General features: G+C 44.7%; 2 protein-coding genes across 2 annotated transcripts; both read right to left on the bottom strand.

The window, feature by feature from the left end:
* Positions 1-10540: 10540 nt before the first annotated feature.
* LOC131882409 (uncharacterized protein K02A2.6-like) lies at positions 10541-13714 on the bottom strand. The gene is made up of 2 exons (XM_059229545.1): positions 13438-13714; positions 10541-12864 (listed from the first exon to the last, which is right to left on the bottom strand). Exons 1-2 carry the CDS (start codon positions 13712-13714, stop codon positions 10541-10543), a joined length of 2601 nt encoding a protein of 866 aa, XP_059085528.1.
* A 1558-nt stretch (positions 13715-15272) lies between these two features.
* Positions 15273-17768, bottom strand: LOC131882334 (peptidyl-Asp metalloendopeptidase-like). Its single transcript, XM_059229451.1, has 7 exons — positions 17462-17768; positions 17195-17379; positions 16877-17115; positions 16514-16811; positions 16133-16394; positions 15890-16050; positions 15273-15422 (listed from the first exon to the last, which is right to left on the bottom strand). Exons 1-7 carry the CDS (start codon positions 17524-17526, stop codon positions 15418-15420), a joined length of 1215 nt encoding a protein of 404 aa, XP_059085434.1. The 5' UTR covers positions 17527-17768; the 3' UTR covers positions 15273-15417.
* Positions 17769-18073: the final 305 nt, after the last annotated feature.

Genomic DNA, 18073 nt, shown 5'->3' with positions numbered 1-18073 from the left:
GTTGGAATTCTGAATCAACTTGGCAGCGGAATGATGTCGTGTTCCAATAAGTGAATGCACTTTATATTTAAGAACTTTATTATCGATTGTGAGGATGGTCTGTCTCGCAGGACGGACAAGAAGCGAATGAAATCGGAGAGCAATCGGACAAAGGAAATGGTAAAAGATAAATGAGTTTTAGAGGGAAGAAACATGTTGGTTGTCTCGCAACCTAAATTCATGAATACACCAGTCAGGTCGACACAGATCCGGTTGTCCGCATACGGTTTAGGAACGACAACCATTGGATGACACCAAACAGTGGGATCTTAACCCTCAGGTGTAATTACCTTCATTTGTGTCATATTCTTTAACTCATTCTCCGCCATGTCTCTTTGGGAAAACGGGCCGGGTAATGCCTTAGATATTGCAAATGGTCGTGCTCCTTCTTTGAGAATGATCAGTTATCACCAATGGATCACCCACAATAAGCTCACGCTTAGGCCTCCATTGGGTGTCATCAAATGCATTCTTGTGGATCAATTTCAATTTCCTGTTCACTTGTGCGAAGTCCTCCTCGGATGGATCTTCCGGCTATGATTGAATCCAATTTTCGCGATTGTCCTCTGACCAAATAAATACACGATGAATGGCTCAAAGCAGATGATACATTCGATCCAATGGTTGCAGCTATTGGTCAGGGAAAATTGGCACCAACGACATAAAGCACAAAGCTTCCTCAAGTCCATACTTTAATACTTTTTGACTTCTTGTAAGTTGAAGACTGGAATTTGTGACTTACTAGAAGGATCGCTGATTATTTTGGCTCCTCGACGAGATGTTTCGAGTCCAAGGATGTATGTGCGACAATCGTCAAGATTACTTGGGCTATGTCGGACTCTTTCAACATTGCTAAAAGAAGCAAAGCAATTAGGAGCTGATCTTCGGAGATATTTGCTGTACCGGTATAGCCACCTTGTTGCCGTAAATCTTTAGGAAGTGACGTAGAATTCTGGCCATCTTTCTGGGGAATTGATAGAAAGTCTCGCTTATCTACGCGAGGATCCCGAACACTAAATAAGTGCGATTTGAAAATATTTCTAAAGTTTCTTTAGCACTTCGTCCTGTGCCAGATTTGGTTCCTTGCTAACTTGTGAAATATTCTTCAAGGAGAGAGGGATCTCCCTCATCGAATTCAGATATGTCTGCAAGGGATGCCGTCGTATTTTGGTCAAGACTGCCTTGTAACCTCGACGACTGGCCTTCAAGGTTTTAATCTAGTCTAAGGGCATGATGTAAATGTTTATGGGAAACAATGCAATGGTGACGGACAATTATTCTAAGAGTATTCAGGTGATATGGACTTCACTAAATCCAGATGTAGGGTGCGTCTCCGTTGTTCTGCGCTATTTTCTTACGAACCACGGTGGCACTGGACATGAAATCAAATGTGATGAAGTGCGACCTATCCCATATGAATCTGTATGTTAAAAGGAGTGCTAATGTGTGCACTAAAGTATTGTTCATGGACCATTTTAGAACTAAATTAGAAATTAAAGATTTACTATCAAAAGTTGAATCCTCCCTCCGCTCCGTTTTGAGCTCAATTTCGAGCTGCCAATTGGGGACACTCAACGCCATTTTGCATCAATCAACAACAGAGGCTTTCTCTTGGTCATGACCGGCTTCAGTCTTTGTTAATTCAAATTTGCTTTTTGTCTCCATGCTAATGTAATGTAACACTTCAATGGATGTTAAGCCTTGTCATGTGGTTAAGTTAATTGACCAATTAATGAGAACGATTCATGCCTCATCTTGGGAATTGGCAACACCGCTTGGTGGGAGAGGCTTTTTTGTCAACACAGGACAAGTCAGTGCTTGTGAGTCTCATGTCATATAAAGCTTCCGTTGTTGTAAGTCTGTGTTTTGGTTGTGTATTCAGGGCATCATGTATGCTAATACCTCAACCCAATGTCCAATGGACGAAGAAAGGTGACTCTTCAACACTATTTGAACAACAACAATTACAACAAACTATATTACACCTCTTGAAATTGGGTGTTTCAAATTTGATATGACCAAGTGGATTAACATGCAGAATTTGTATATGCTGCTTGTGCTTTGACTTATATTGCATTATGTCTGAAGACGGACGGTAAACTTGCAGCTCACTCATTCCCATGGTGGAGGCAATTAAAGATTGACAATTGCCAAGTGTCAATGCAAGATTGTGAATTTTGACATTTTGACTCTCAATCATGACAGACGGCAGAGTGAGTTTCTTCAAGAGTGCAACAGGCTGCCAGCTGCAGAGTGGCTCAACAAGAATGGTTTAATTCTGCCGTGATGCTGTGTGAGAATTGGCCCAGAACAAACTTAAGGGCTTAAATTGAATCCCTGGGGTTGAATCTAGAACGTAACGAAATGAACACCTGGTTCAAACTAAAACACGGCTACTTTTGTGGAGTCATCCAAAATGGCGCTGACTGATTCAAGTCGGCAACACCGAAGCGAGACCAAATTGGAGTGGCGGGAAAATTTAAATTTTGATAGTAAATCTTTCATATCTCACTACTTGCTAAAATGGTCCATGAGCAATACTTTAGTGGCCACATTAAGAATCCTTAGAATATTTAGATTCAGATGGGATGGGTCTCATTTCATTTCATGCCCAGTGCCACCGTTGAACGTTGTAGATGTAGTCGTGGTTGAGAAGGACGGAACTTGATCGAAGAACATCATTTAACAAGATGGAGGAAGGTCTACGTGGAAGTCTGGTATCCTCGAGTTGAGCACAGGTGAGTAAATGGCATGATAATGAGATGATGGCTGATGATGTACAGGGTTGCATTGGAAGGTTCTTAATTTTTATGGATCATCCCAGGGACGAGGAGGAGGGAGGAAGCTGAATGGGTTAAGTTAGGGAGTGTGAGAATTGCAAAGCCACATACAATAACAAAACTAGCACTTACAGGCGCCAAAGGTAACTGAATATTGGAGCTTGCCGTAATACAGCTCATTTTATAATGTGGAGGATTTGTGTAGGCTCAGAAAAAATATTTAATGGCTGTTTTTCATCATTTGCTTTCAACCCTGACAAGGCCCTCTTCGGGAAATCATCGATGCTAGTCCAATCACTTTGATCAATCGCGATCATATTACTTGTTAGAGGCAGTTGAACGCGTGTTGAATGGATGAAACTTTACGTGTTTGAAAGGAGTCAATTGCCATCGTTTAGTTGAAGTTTGAAAGGAACAACGAATGCGGAATTTGATAAAATTCCTCCCTTGCAATTTTCAAATACAAAGTCTTTTTTAAATTAGTTCATACAAGTAAACTTTACTCAATGATGCGCCGTACGCTATCTGGAATATTCACATGGATCAGTTATTGACATAACCCAAATACAAATTGTCTATGTTTTGTATTCTCATGGTTGGTAGAAATTCCGCTAACACGCAACATTTACAAAATTATTTCCACCGATGTTATGATGACGTGGTAGGAAAAACCATAAAGCTTAAAATTTTAGCCCTTGACTTAACATTAAAAGGCATTAACAAAGGAACATGGTGGGACGAAATCCTGCTCTGATTCTTCCACCAAATCTGGATCTCTCCGTATCACCTTAATCCTGGCTTCTTCCGACCGTCCATAAAGTTCCATAAAGACCTACCAGGTAGCGATGGACCTTTAGATCTTTCCGATGAAACATTCAATAGTACTGTAGTTTTAAATTCTTTATATTCTGAGTTTCATGCGACCAAATGGGTACCTTACTACCTCATGGGCATTTTCTTTCCATCTGACAATATTTTACAACGGCTGAAACATTTTCTCATTTTGATTGGTTGGATAACAATACTCCGGATATAGTTAGCTGCTGAGTTTCAGGGTGACGCGATTGTCTCATCTTTTTCTCTTGAGCATAGGGGTGACCATTTGCTCCGAGATGAGAAATTACTCCATTTCCATCCCAACAGAACATATCAATAAGATTGTCGAAATTCAATAGAGGTGGTCAGTTTGGCAAAAGATTTGGGACTAGAGGTTGCAAATGACGGAAAATTTGAGCAATATATTAAAGTTAAAGTAGCAAGGAGGATGGATTTACCGCACCTTCAAATCCAGAGACGCATTTACTATAAAAACCTTATATAAATCAATTGTCCAGCCTCTATGATAAACGGCTTATTGACTATGGAAGGATCCTTCCCAGCTAAGACCAGATCCAAACATTGTCTGGCCTCTTTGCTGACTTTTCCAAAAATAGCTTCCATCATGAATGCAGGAAGAACTACCTTTGAGCAACAAAATCAAGAGACCAAGAGAAAGAAAAGAACTAAAAAAGCTGTGCAAGCTTGTCCTGAGATACAGGACAACAGAGCAAAATAGGAATGAAATACTTCACATCAAACTAAACATACAAATCTAAGATGGAGATAGTAAACAAGAAGTAAGGGACAGAGAAAAGCAAGGAATTGAAAACATATGTAAACTAGGAAAAAATAAATACAAAAACACAGATATAAACTCAACAAACTGGTCTAACACAAAATGAAATCATTACACTAATGAACAATAAATTCTAACTGTAAGGGGCCAATGCAATCAAACTAAAGAACTACACATAACGATTTGGAACTAGAAATACTACACTACTGCTACAGTACTAAATCAGAGAGATAATGCTAAAGCTAAATATAAACATAAATGAGCAATAAACTTATTAGGTTTTAAAGTAATTACGTCTTACCAAAGAGCCGTGAAAAACCAAACCTATTTGAGTGAATGAATGGCAATTCCCATTCATTCACCCACACACAAACACCACGAACACTACACGTGCACAGCAACCAAGGAGCAACAGAGGAAGTCGCACCTTGGTTCGAAATTCCTGGGAGATAAGAACAGCAACAAAAAATGCGACTCTTCTCAGCGAGCTCCAAAACAGGAGTCCTAGTTGGACTTGTTCTTGCGTGAAATGGTATCAAATGCTTATATGTTTGGCTCGTCCATGATATTGTGGATTCTTAGCCAAACCAATGGATGCAAGATTATCTTCGAAAATAGTTGTAGGAGAATTCACATTGACACCCATGTCCACCAGCACATTTCGCAACCACAGTGCCTCTTGAGCAGTACTCGAAAGCGCCATATATTCGGCTTTGGCTGTAGAAAGTGCTACCGACTTTTGTTTCTGGCTTTTCCACGAAATTGGACCACCAGCCAACATGAAAACATAGCCGGATGTGGAATTCCGATCTTCAGGATCTCCCGCCCAATCTGAGTCCGAGAACCCAACCAGTTCACTTGTGCTAGTGCGGGAATAGGAGATTCCAAGTTCTAAGGTTCCTCGAAGATATCTCAGAATTCTGGTTACCGCACTCCAGTGTACGTGACCAGGGTGAGATCCAAACTTGGCCACGGTAGCAACTGCAAATGCCAAATCAGGTCTCGTTCTCATAGCGAGGTACAGCAGGCCACCAACGATTGATCGATATTCAGTGGGGTGGACCGCTGTGTCCTCTTCTTTGGCCTTGGCCAATTTTACGTTGATTTCCATTGGCGTGTCAACCGGCTTGCATTGGCTCATTCCGGATTTTTCCAACAAGTCCCGGCCAAATTGTGGTTGTCCCATGAAAATCGTGTCACCTCCGATGTTTTGGTCTACACTGATGCCAAGAAAGTGACTTAAGCGGCCGAGGTCCTTGGCCTTGAAGCATGTGGAGAGCTTCATTTTGATCCCTTCCAGATCGTTTTCGTTTTTCCCAGCAAGAACGAGATCGTCCACATAAACAACTAGGTAGATGATATTGGACTCTCCCCTCAAGCTGTACAAACATGGATCTTCATTAGTTTGGACGAAACCAAGTCCATTTAGAACTTTGCCCAATGTGAAGTTCCAACATCGGGGAGGTTGTTTTAATCCATACAGGCCCTTCTTTAATTTACAGACATAGCCTTCCTTGCCTGCCACCTCAAAGCCTTCAGGTTGTCGCACATATAAATCTTCATCAATTTCGCCATTCAAGAATGCGGTGGTGATGTCCATTTGATGAATGAAGAATCTTGGGCTGCAGAAATGGCAATGAGACTTCGAATCGTTTCAAACCTTACAACTGGACAAAATGGCTCATCATAATCCAGCCCATAAGTTTGTGTAAAGCCTTTGGCAACCAACCTGGCCTTGTACCGCTCGGCATTTCCGTGCTCGTCTCGCTTCACCTTGAACACCCACTTTGTTCCGATGACGTGTTTGTCCTTGGGTTGTGGCACCAACTCCCACACGTCATTCTCCTGGAGGGAATCAAGCTCATTACTCATTGCTCCCTTCCACAGGTGGGAGTCGTCACTACTAAGCGCTTTGTGAAATGTACTGGGATCCGTGTCCCCTTTCATAGCTGAGCAAGTCCATTCACCATAGCGCTGTGGCTCCTTTCTCACGCGCCGTGGGCGTGGGTGAGATTAACCAACGTTCAACATCCGAGGGTCATTATAGCCTTTTACGCTATCTCCATAGCCAAGCATGGTCAGGGGATTTGATTTGGGGTGCAACTTTCCCCTCTCTTCCTTGGGAACGTGCACATGGNTCAACCGCAAAATTCCGCCCAGCATCATCATGAGCAACAATGGGATTGTGAGCACCATCAAGGACGACAAGCTGACCTGGTTCTTCATACCCTTCAGATCGGAATCCGTTCTTAAGCTCTTCAAATCTCACGTCCCGACTGAAAACCACACGCCTTCGAGCCCAATCATATAGCCTATAGCCTTTTACGCTATCTCCATAGCCAAGCATGGTCAGGGGCTTTGATTTGGGGTGCAACTTTCCCCTCTCTTCCTTGGGAACGTGCACATGGACCAGGCACCCAACACGACGTAAGTGCGCCAAATCCGGTTTTTTGTTTGTCCAAGCTTCTATCGGCGTTTTCTCAACCAATGCTTTGGTAGGGCTTCGATTACGTAGATAAGTGGCCGTCGAAAGAATTTCAGCCCAAAACCGAAGAGGGAGCTCGGCATCGGACAACATGGCGCGGGTGGCCTCAACAAGCGTTCGGTTCATCCGCTCAGACACACCATTTTGCTCGGGTGTACGCGGGATCGTCAGCTCATGTTGAACTCCATCCTTGGTAAGGTATTTTTCAAACTGATCAGACGTATACTCTCCACCATTGTCAGTTCGCAACACCTTTAACTGACATCCGGACTCTTTCTCAACTTTGGCCTTCCATTCCTTGAATACAGTGAAGACCTCGCTCTTCTTTCTGATCACGTAGGTCCAGACAAACCGTGTATGATCATCAATTAATGTAAGGAAATATTCCTCACCGCCAAGAGATGGTACGCCCATTTTCCCGCATACATCACTATGAACTAGACCCAGTTTCTCGCATGAACGTCGTTGAGATTGCTTGGGAAATGCCGTACGGTGTACCTTCCCTTGTACGCAGGGCTCGCACACCTCCTTGGAACTCGCCTTTACCAAGCTCATACCGGTAGCCAAATCTCTTCTGATTAGTTCCTCCAGTCCGCTAGGGCCGAGATGTCCCATGCGACAATGCCAGATCTGAAAATCCTTTTCAGACTCAATTTCCTTGGATATCATGGCCCAAACAAAGGCGATACAGGCCATCACCTTGCTCGGCCACAGCAACCACCCCTTTTGTCTTGCTTAGGATGGAACACTTTCTTCCATTAAACTCAAACAACACCCCACGCTGGGATGCCTTAGACACGCTGAGAAGATTGAAAGATAGTTCGGGCACAAATAAAATATCATGCAGTGTGCACTCAATCAATTTGCCATTCACTCGCATAATAAGTGACACCTGGCCTCGTTGATTTGCTTGAACACTGCGGCCGTCCCCGAGTACGATGTTTACCGACGCCTCTAAGACCTCCACATCCTTAAACATCCTGATGTCTTTGCACATGTGACACGTGGCTCCAGAGTCAATGATCCATGTTAGAGGTTGCTCAACCCGGGTGTTAGCAATCACGTGTGCCGTTAATCCAACGCTCTCGTCTGCCTTCTTCGTTCCAACTTGATGGGCTCTGTTTTCGCCTTGCCCAGCGAACCCTTTCTTGGACTTGAATGCCATCTTGACTTTGCAGTTATGCTTGATATGGCCTCGCTTTCCGCACCGAAAGCACTCGATCAATCCCTGTTGATGGCACGACATTAAGCCTCTCTCGACTTCACTTGTCCCGCCCATTCCCGTCTTTTTCCGCTCGTCACTGAGCAACCGTTCCGTGACCAATTCCCACGATGGGACCTCAAAGTGGGCTTCCAACGCGGTGACAAGAACCTCGTAGCTCTGAGGCAGGCTGGCCAACAGACAGATGACCCGATCTTCCTCCTCTAGTGCGCTACCCACAACGGCCAGCTCCTGGAACAACTCCGACATAGATTTCAGGTGGGCTGGCAGGCTTCCCCCTTCATTGAGACGGCATGAATACAGGCGTTTTCTCAAATGGAGCTTATTTGCCCAAGTTTTCTTTTGAAATTGGTTCTCTAAAGTATCCCAAACCACTTTAGGATCGAGTGGATTGCCCAACAGATACAACCTACCCGGGTCCACAGACAGCACAATCAAGGCCAACGCCCGATCCTGGCAAGCGACAAATTTCTTTGACGGTTCTCCATCTCCTGGCGAGGGAGGGGCCTCGGATCCGCACACAATTCCCCACAGTCCGTCCTTGATCAAGGACATCTTCACCTGGACCTTCCATGTGGGATAATTCAGGGACTCTCTATCACTCCCTGGTCTATCTCTGATAGAGAGTCCCTGGATAATTTGATCCGATCAAGGGCACGACTTCCGACCGTTGATCCGTAGACATCACTCTAAACTTCGATGGCGCAGTGGTCGTGTCAAAGACCCATAACCTGTTAGATTTTGATGTAATCAACCGTAAACTTTAACCGTAGTGCTTATATTTCTATGAACCAAAAAAAAGAACTATAAGAGCAGGCGTGAACTACTGTACTGGTTTCTACAGGCAACGACGAGAACAAACATGCGCGGGTAGAGCCGGAACATTAAATAAAATATTTCACTGAACCTTAGATAAAGAGTGTCGATGATGGTGAGATACAATTATAACACGGAGGTCAAAAATGGGTTTTAATGATTTCCATCTAATTTATATCCTCGTTGGCAAAAATAATCTTGGAACAAATTTCTACCACTTTCTGCCACTATTTTCTGCCACCTGGTCGAAAATTGCTTTTAATGATTTCTTATCACTGGACACAAGTGCTCAATGCCTTGGTTGTCCAGTCTCCCTTGTATATGTTAAGACAGGGGGACACATATAAAGGAAAACGCAACTCATATGATCTATCACTTCCCAAGTTTGACAAGCCAAGATTAGCGAGGAAGCAACAACCAATTTATTAGGATATTAAGTGCGGAGCCGTATGATTCATGTAAGGGATTTATTCAGACTGTGGTCGGAGAGACTGAACAACGTGGAAAAAGGAACCGGTTGTGCAGGAAATGATACGAAAATAATAGGATAGATGGCAGGGCATGGCATAGGTTAAAACACAGGATCCATCAACCCCCCTCAAGATGGCGACACACGGTATTTCAAATGAACTTTAAGCAAAAGTGACGCGCTTTTTGATAGGATCACTGCGGCGAGGGATGACCGGAGGCGAGGGCGTTGGAAAGGAGTCTTGAATGCGAGTGTGGCCATCTGACGACGAAATGAGTGCCTGAGAGGAGCTAGAAGGGACCGATGGAATTATGGTCGTTACATGTCTTCCATTTTTGGGTCAGCTGCCACTCTCTCGACATGTAGCTCCTCTAAGTAGAAACGTAGTCGAATCATTGTGTATCATTTGACAGTCGTGGGCGTACGGTGTGTGTGACCCCACATTGATTTTTGTCTGTCGTGAGTTCGAATCTCGATGAGCGGAATCTTTTTTTTTTTCATTGCAGAATTAAGCTCTAATCTGCCGCCATGTTCGAGGCCCTTGCAACCGAGCTGCCGCAGGCTTGCGCCGCGGCCTAGGCGCCCCCAGGCCCTTGCAACCGAAAGGTTAGGTTAGGTCAGGTTAGGTTAGGTTAAGTTTTATTCTCTTCTCGAAGGACCAAAATATCAGCTGACCCAAAAACGGAAGATGTGTAACGGCCATACCGATGGAATGGGACATTGAGGTCGAAGATATCTTCGATTTCGAATTGTGATTCGACCGCTGAGGTCCACTTCGTAAGAGCGACCATCAGATCGAGGTCGAAGAATCACGCCGGACCGATTCCACTTTTTCGAGCGGGGATCCTGGAGTGTGACCAGGGTACCGGGTGTCAACGGTGGAAGGTCCGTGGCACGGCGATCGAAATGATCCTTGATCTTCACCTCCTCCTCCCCCCCTTTGGCTAAGGCAGTCGCCAAGTCTCGATCGGAGAGGCGGGTGTACGTCAATGGGTGGCCGGGAGTACGGGTCCGCATGCGGCGACCAAACAGCCATTGAGCAGGGGTCAAGCCGTCTGAGCGAGATGTGTTCCTCCACTCCAAGAGAGAAATCCTGAAATCATGCCAACGATTGTTATATTTTTTGCAGGAGGGCCTTCATGGCTTTGACCGCTGATTCGGCATGACCGTTGGAGGCGGGATGGTAGGCGGTCGAGAGTTCATGGACGATGTTCAGACCGCGGCAAAACTCTCCAAATTCGGTACAGAATTGGGGTCCTCCATCAGAACGAAGAATTTTAGGAATCCCATAGTCTGTGAACCAATCATTCAAGATGCTGGTGATGGCTGGCGTGTCCATTCTGGACAAGTGGGCGACGCATGGCCAACCGGAAAAGCGGTCCACCATGACCAAATAGTGTTGACCTGCGTTGTCGAAAATATCCACCGAAATCGATTTTAAAGGCCTAGATGCTTTGGATTGGACCAGAGTTTCGGCCGGTTGGCTCGGCCGGTGTTCCTGACATGTGGCACATGAACTGATGATTTGTTCAATCTCATTATTCATGCCAGGCCAGAAGTAAAGGCTGCGAGCCAAGGCACGGGTACGGCGAATACCCTGATGGGCTCTATGAAGATCTTGAAGAATGGTGGGGCGGGCAGCGGTTGGGACAACGATCCGATGGCCTTGGAGAATGAGTAAATCGGTACTGTAATCCAAAGACAAGGCCTCCCATTGCTTCGAGTACAGTTTAGACGGATGACTCTGAGGTAAGGATTTAGGAGATTGACCCGAAAGAAGAGTGGAGATGATCGCCTGATAGTTGACATCCCCTTTGGCTATTTCAGAGACTGAGGCCAAACCAGAATCAGGTGCAGAGTTGAGAGAAATTGTGGCCAAGTGGATCGAATCAAATCCAGAAAGAACTGGTTCGTCCTGATCTTCTTTTTGGATGTCAAAGAGCGGAAAGCGAGAAAGAGCATCAGCCACGTGATGTTTTTTGCCCGGGATCCATTGGACGTCGAACGTATAAGCCGCCAATTTCATCATAATCCTTTGAAGACGGGGATTGTCCATGGATCCCAAGTTTGAACCTTTGAAAATGCCAAACAGAGGTTTGTGGTCCGTTATGACCGTGAATTGGATGCCCAAGAGATAAAGACGGCAACGTTGAACAGCCCATTGGACAGCTAATGCCTCTATTTCGCATACGGCATAGCGTGTCTCCGCCGCAGTCAAATATCGAGATCCACACTGCACCAGTTTTGACTGGCCGTTAGGATACGTCTGAAGGAGGGCATATCCTAATTCCTTCAAGCGAGAGGCGTCAGTCAAAAGAAAAGAAGGGAGTGCGGGATCGAAATGAGCCAAAATTGAACCTCCTGGTGTGGTGAGGATGGCTTTCAAGGCGTTGAAAGCGTCCTGATGCTCGGACAACCAAATGAAGGCAGTGTCCTTCTTCAAAAGGTCTCGAAGTGGTTGGGCGGCGTGGGCCAAATCGGGCACAAATTGCCTTAACTGATTGGCCAGTCCAAGAAATGATCGGAGATCAGTGATGTTTTGAGGAGCGGGGAAATCGGCAATTGCGGCGACCTTGGTGGGGTCTGGGCGACCACCATCAGTGCCAATGATGTATCCCGCGAACTTGACAGAAGATCCCACTTGTGCTTTGGCCTTGGAGAGTGTGATACCGTGTTCTTTGCATCTTTGAAGAACGGCCTTTGTCTTGGTGATGAGGTCGGAGAAAGAATCCCCGCACACGAGGACATCATCGACGATTTTCTTGACCCCAGCAAGGCCAGCCAAAGCACGGTCACCACGAGCGCAGAATTCATCGCCAGAAGCGTTTAGACCCATTGGGGCCCTGCAGTAACGAAAGCGACCAAAAGGCGTCAAGAATGTTGTTAGAGCTCTTGATTTTTCATCCAGCTCCACCTGCCAATAGCCTTTGACGGCATCAAGGACGACAAACCACTTGGAGGACGGTGGGATCGAAGTGGATATGTCCTTGGCAGATGGGAATGGGTGGATCGGTTGTTTGACATATTTGTTCAGAGCAGTGAAATCCACAACAAGACGAACTGATCCATTGGGCTTTGGGATCGCTAGACTTGGGCTCACCCATGTTGAAGGTTCAGAGGCAACTTCAATGATTCCCGAAGCGGACATAAACTCGAGTTCCTTTTGAGTTTGATCAGCGTACGCAAATGGAACATTTCTTGCAACTGTGACGTGGGTGGGATGGATTGGAATATCGTCCTTCAGATGAATGGTCATTGGTGGTCCAATCATGGGTCTGAGCTTGTCAGACGAAGCAAAGACGGAGGGAAATTGGTCCAAGAGATCACCAATTCCGTCCTTGACCTGCTCCTCTGATGGCTTTGACAGAATGGACCGTGAATGGGTCACTTTCCCAAGAAACGAGGGCTCGTCAAGCGTTGTAGCTGATGGAGCGTCCTCTGGAAGGAACGGAAAGGTGGGATTTAACATCCCGAGATCGATCATGGAATGCCAGGAGAGGAGGACTTGATCGTGGATATCGGGGGTCACAAAAGCGGGAAGGTGAGTTTGATATTTTCCCAAATGAAAGATTGTGAGATCCACAGCTCCATAGCATTTCAGTTCCGAATTGTTGGCAGCCAGAATTGAACGAGATCAAGAACCGTCAATGGGGACTCCATATCGTTTGACGAGATCGGCTGAGATGAGTGTCTCTGTTGCGCCTGTGTCAGGAAGTACGATCATGTGGAACGGAGTGCAAGTGTCGGGATGGATCTCAACCGAGGTAGTGAGAGTGGGACGAGTTTTGGTGTGATTGACACGAATGATGGCGGTGTTGACGGGTTTCGAGTTACCAGGAGAAAGGGAAGGGCTGGGTCGGGAACGAGATTTCGATCGACCACGCCAAAAACGGCCTCCAGTGCAAACCGATGCAAAATGGCCTGGCTTGTTGCATTTGCTGCAGGTTTTGCTCCAAGCAGGACAGTGTTCTGGAGAAGGATGTGGTGAGTTCCCACAACCAATACACTTGCCTCGAAGTGAGCCGGGATTAATTGGGTCATTGCTGGAGTTAGAAAATGATTTGTCCTTTTTCCCAGATTTTGATTTCTTGTACGAGGAAAGAGCAGCAACGGTGGAGGATCGAGAGCTTGAAGAAAGGGAAGCTTCGACTGCGTGGGCCGATTCCCAAGCCATTGCCGTACGATGAAGATCACGGGTTGGATTAGCTTTTCGGAGAAATTCTTCTCGTAATCGATGATCCCAGCTACCGGTGACCAACCTCAAAATGTAGAGATCATCTTCGCCCATGGTGGCGAGTTCAGCTTCCTGGCCTTCACGTTGGAGTCGAAGGTACCAGTCACTAAAACGCTCACCTAATTGTTGATCGCATCTAAAGAAGTTGTATCGTCTGGTAAGTAGCGGAGTGTGTTGGACAAAAATATTTCTCAGCCTTGCAATGCAGCTGTCATCTCCCATGATAGGCGTAACATCATCAACCTTTGTGCTAAGCATTTGCTGAAGTTTCAATTCTAAACATGAACGTAGATAGCCGTGTTGCTCGGGTATGGGAAAAGTGTCCATGTTGTTAGAAGAATAGAAGAGTTTGAAACCCGTATTCCAAGAACAAAATTCAGCAAGAGTGCAAGAAGAAAGCAACTTATCAGGTTTAAGGGCAAGGTTGATCTTGGAGGATGACGTTGAAGGAGACGAGAGCGGTGATGAGGATGGAACGGTGGAGCTTCTCGTTTGAGTCCGGATTCGAGATGACGTGCTCAAAATCCTTTGACGAAGTTTGCTCATAATACCGGAGAATTGATCAAGCATGGATACTTCCTTGGTAACGGAATCCGCATCGAGGACGGAGCTGGATGAATCCAAAAATTCTTCCAAGGAATTGAAAGACGATTCCACCTTGGTGAACAGCCCATCAATCCGGTCTACCATTGACATCTCCAACCCGGAGGGGTCAATCAACTCAACATCGGAAAGGTAGTTCTTGCAGGAATTGAGGTGTCTGGAGAAGGTTCCTTTTTTGGCGACAAGTGATTTCTTTACGGAACCCATGGCTCAACACACAGATTGCAGATGTGGAACGTGGTTGAATGGGCCCACTGGTAAGATTTCCGCGAGGAAGAATCCAGGCGTAATTGTGAGAGAAACGGTCCGGATGCGGCAGGAAAAATCCAGATGGGTGATGGGTATCCAAAGTATGTGGTGGAGTACCAAGAACGCAGATGATTCCTCTACGACTGCGCCATATTAGGATATTAAGTGCGGAGCCGTATGATTCATGTAAGGGATTTATTCAGACTGTGGTCGGAGAGACTGAACAACGTGGAAGAAGGAACCGGTTGTGCAGGAAATGATACGAAAATAATAGGATAGATGGCAGGGCATGGCATAGTTTAAAACATAAGATCCATCACAATTGTGTAGTCAAATTTAGTTATCGAAGAAAACAGTCAAGGAGAGTAGTCAAATTTGAACCTCCCGGAGGAGGAATCACTTGCCCATGTAGTTAAGTCCTACATTCTTGTATTTGGTATGGAGCCAGTCTTGAAGTGCAAGAAAAGTGGGAACAATTTCGAAGGACAGATATCTTCATTATATGATGGAAGAGCTTACAGGTGGCACCAGATGTCATCCATTTGTACAATGTTTATTTATTATCTTTTGTTTGTTGCATTATCTAAAGATTGTAGATTGCCAACACTCTAGAGCTCTTAGCAATCAGTCACTATGTGCTTGCTGTTAGAGGGTAACTTGAAACATTTGATTGTTGTTTTCTTGAATTTGCCATTGACAAAGGGCAAAACTATCAAATTGTCAACCGGGTTTCTTGCAACCAGTCAGGTTGCCACAAGAGTTTGGGAATGATTATGCTTTTTATTGGTTATTAAAAGTTGCTTCGAACATAAAACAAAGGGCATGCCTTTGAACAAAAAGTTAACGTAAGATTCTGAATACGTGAAACGAAAAGAACATCAAGTCCCATGATCCATTCATCTTTATCAGACTGAAATAAAAAAGAGAGTTTGTTAACGTCTAGTCTAATTGATTGACCGAAGAATATCAATCATGATAGTTGACAAATAGTAATAGATAGTTCACAAGTAATTCCCTCCTGAAGCCTAGTGTGATTTTTTAGGCCTCTTTCTGAGCGAATTAATCGCAATTTTCTTTCAATTTTCATCAAGACCACAATAGCAGGTACACCTCAACTGCGCCTCCGTTTGATGCTGGCTTTCCCAAAAAGAAATCAGGGAGCTCAGATTGATTAGCAAATTCGTTGGTAGACCGAAAATAGTGAAGTTGTGACAATTAAAAAAAAAACGGCTTAAAATGTTCTAAAATGTGAATGTGAAAGTGAGTAAGAAAAAGAGTCGAAAAGGTATGAAAAGGGGAAATTGACAAAACAGAATATTCGCCCAAAAAGTCATGAATGTTTTCTTTTCAGATTTGATTTTTCTTTCGCGATCCTACCACATGAATTGGTGTCTGAGCCAAGGCTGGCATGTGCCCGCGCATTTTCTCTAATCGTTCGCGCGCAATTGTTCCGGTCATCGCCAGCTGGGACATTTTGGAATGTTACATTTGGGTTGGAATACAGGTTCGCCTTCCATGGATAATTAGCAGTCGAATATCTGAAACAAGAAACGATTTCGTGATGAAACAACATGCTTTCAATCCTACGTACAACCTGTGGAATGGTTGAAGTGGACTTACGCCATTGTGGTGACGTGACCAGTGCCAGGAATTAGATAACCATAATAGTAATTATCGCTTTCATCAGGGTCATAACTGCCGCGAGCATGCCAGCATCCCAAGTTATGGCCAATTTCGTGGCTGAAGGTGTAGTAGGCATTGGCGCAACTCCACCTGGACAACCCAAATGGGTGCCCGACAAAGGCTGCTCCGCAAACGCTTGCCACATTTACAACAAGAAGATGCGCGAAATCTGCCGTTCCTCGAGTCTTGGCTTTATTTCCTGAGAATTTTTTATTAAGAAAAAAAAATGTATTTTGCTTCCGAATCTCAATTGCTGAAACCATATGAAATTGGTGTTGGCCTACCGTTCAAAACCGCCCTAAGAATGCTCCACTTTACCTTTGATATCCATAAATTGGTACAAAGTATCAGCCGCAGGTTGTTTTTCAGTGATATTGTTCAGTTGTTCCGTACAGAGCAATTGTAAACGGAATTTAGTTTGCGAGTTTTTGAAGCAAGTGTTGGCTTGACTGATCATATTGGCGATAAAGGTATCCACATTGGGTTCTACTTGGGCAACTTCCTTTGTGTAGTAGATCTTGATGGTGCCGACGTACGTCCCATCCTCATCTTGTTGGAATTGACCTGGCTCTTCTTGGTCCTCACCATCTCTAAGTTCTTCTAGCGCAGTGTTCGTCTATGATTTATTGTAAAATATGAACGTAAAAGTTATGATACAAAGAAAAGGAATTGAATACTAACACTCAACACCAAATCCCTCATCGTGTAGCTTGACATGGGATCCTCCACGTCCGGGTCCCCCTTGGCTAAAACGTGGCAATCGACCATATTTTTGTCGCAAGGCGCCAAGTTGAAGACTTGGTCATCCTCATGAATGACGGCATTGACCTCATCGGAACCCGAGACGAAAAAAGTGATGGTCACGGAGTCCAACAGGTCTTCAGATTGATAAACAGCCGTGGTTGATCCGGGATCAGGTCCTGTCCAGAGAGTGAATGCAAGAGGTTTTGACAATCATCTCTTATCTTGGAAAGAGCGGCCAAGATGATTACTGATTACCTGGTGAGGAATCAACCAAGGTGACCTGATCTCCATTGGGCAGAGTCAAGGGCTGGTTACTTCTCAAAGCAGCCAGGTCAACAACGACTTGCTCGCAGCTCTTCCATTGGCCATTCTCACAATATGGAATGGGACCCGACCTGGGATTGGAAGAAAGTTGCACAAAGGATTTGGCAGCAACGTTTCTGAAAGAAAGAAAAAAGATAACCGTGTCGGATTGATTTCCAACCGGGGGATTACAGCTCAAGTTGCGATAATGGAACGAACCGAGTGGCAACTCTGGAGACCAGTGTTAACAACGACAAGATAGCTAGATTGCTTAAAGCTCCCATGATCTTGAACGGCTATGTCTGATAGTGATGGCAATGACGCCTTCGGCAATATTTATACTGGATCCAAATATCTACGTATAGTAGCCACGGTGGTGATATTCAACTCCGATTGTTATTAGGTTTTTAGGGGAGGAGAAAATGTTTGATCCTCTTACTGAAGATGTTGTCTTCTTATTATCTCAAAATAGGACCAAATACTGTTCATTTTCCCTCCCAAAATGCAAAATATTAGTCATATGTTAGTGTCCATATCTCACACTATTTCCTTACTAGTTACATGAATTTAGCCGTATGTTATTCACTGGGATTGGAATGCTCTTATGTTATTGTCACAGATTGCCCCTCGACCTGCTTGCAGAATCTATGTTTCTCAATGCATCATAGGGTCATACATATTGATCAGAAATAGCAAACTAACAGATGGTATCATGCACACTGAATAAAAAAATATTCAAAATATCCAGAATGAACAAATAGTAGATTTGAACTCGTCCTAAAACGAACGGTCCAATAGCCATGGTCAATTGGTTCCCATTTTTGGCTGAAA

Source organism: Tigriopus californicus, chromosome 6, assembly GCF_007210705.1.
Source record: "Tigriopus californicus strain San Diego chromosome 6, Tcal_SD_v2.1, whole genome shotgun sequence".
Classification (NCBI taxonomy): Eukaryota; Metazoa; Arthropoda; class Copepoda; order Harpacticoida; family Harpacticidae; genus Tigriopus; species Tigriopus californicus.
This window is presented reverse-complemented; position numbering and strand designations above follow the sequence as displayed.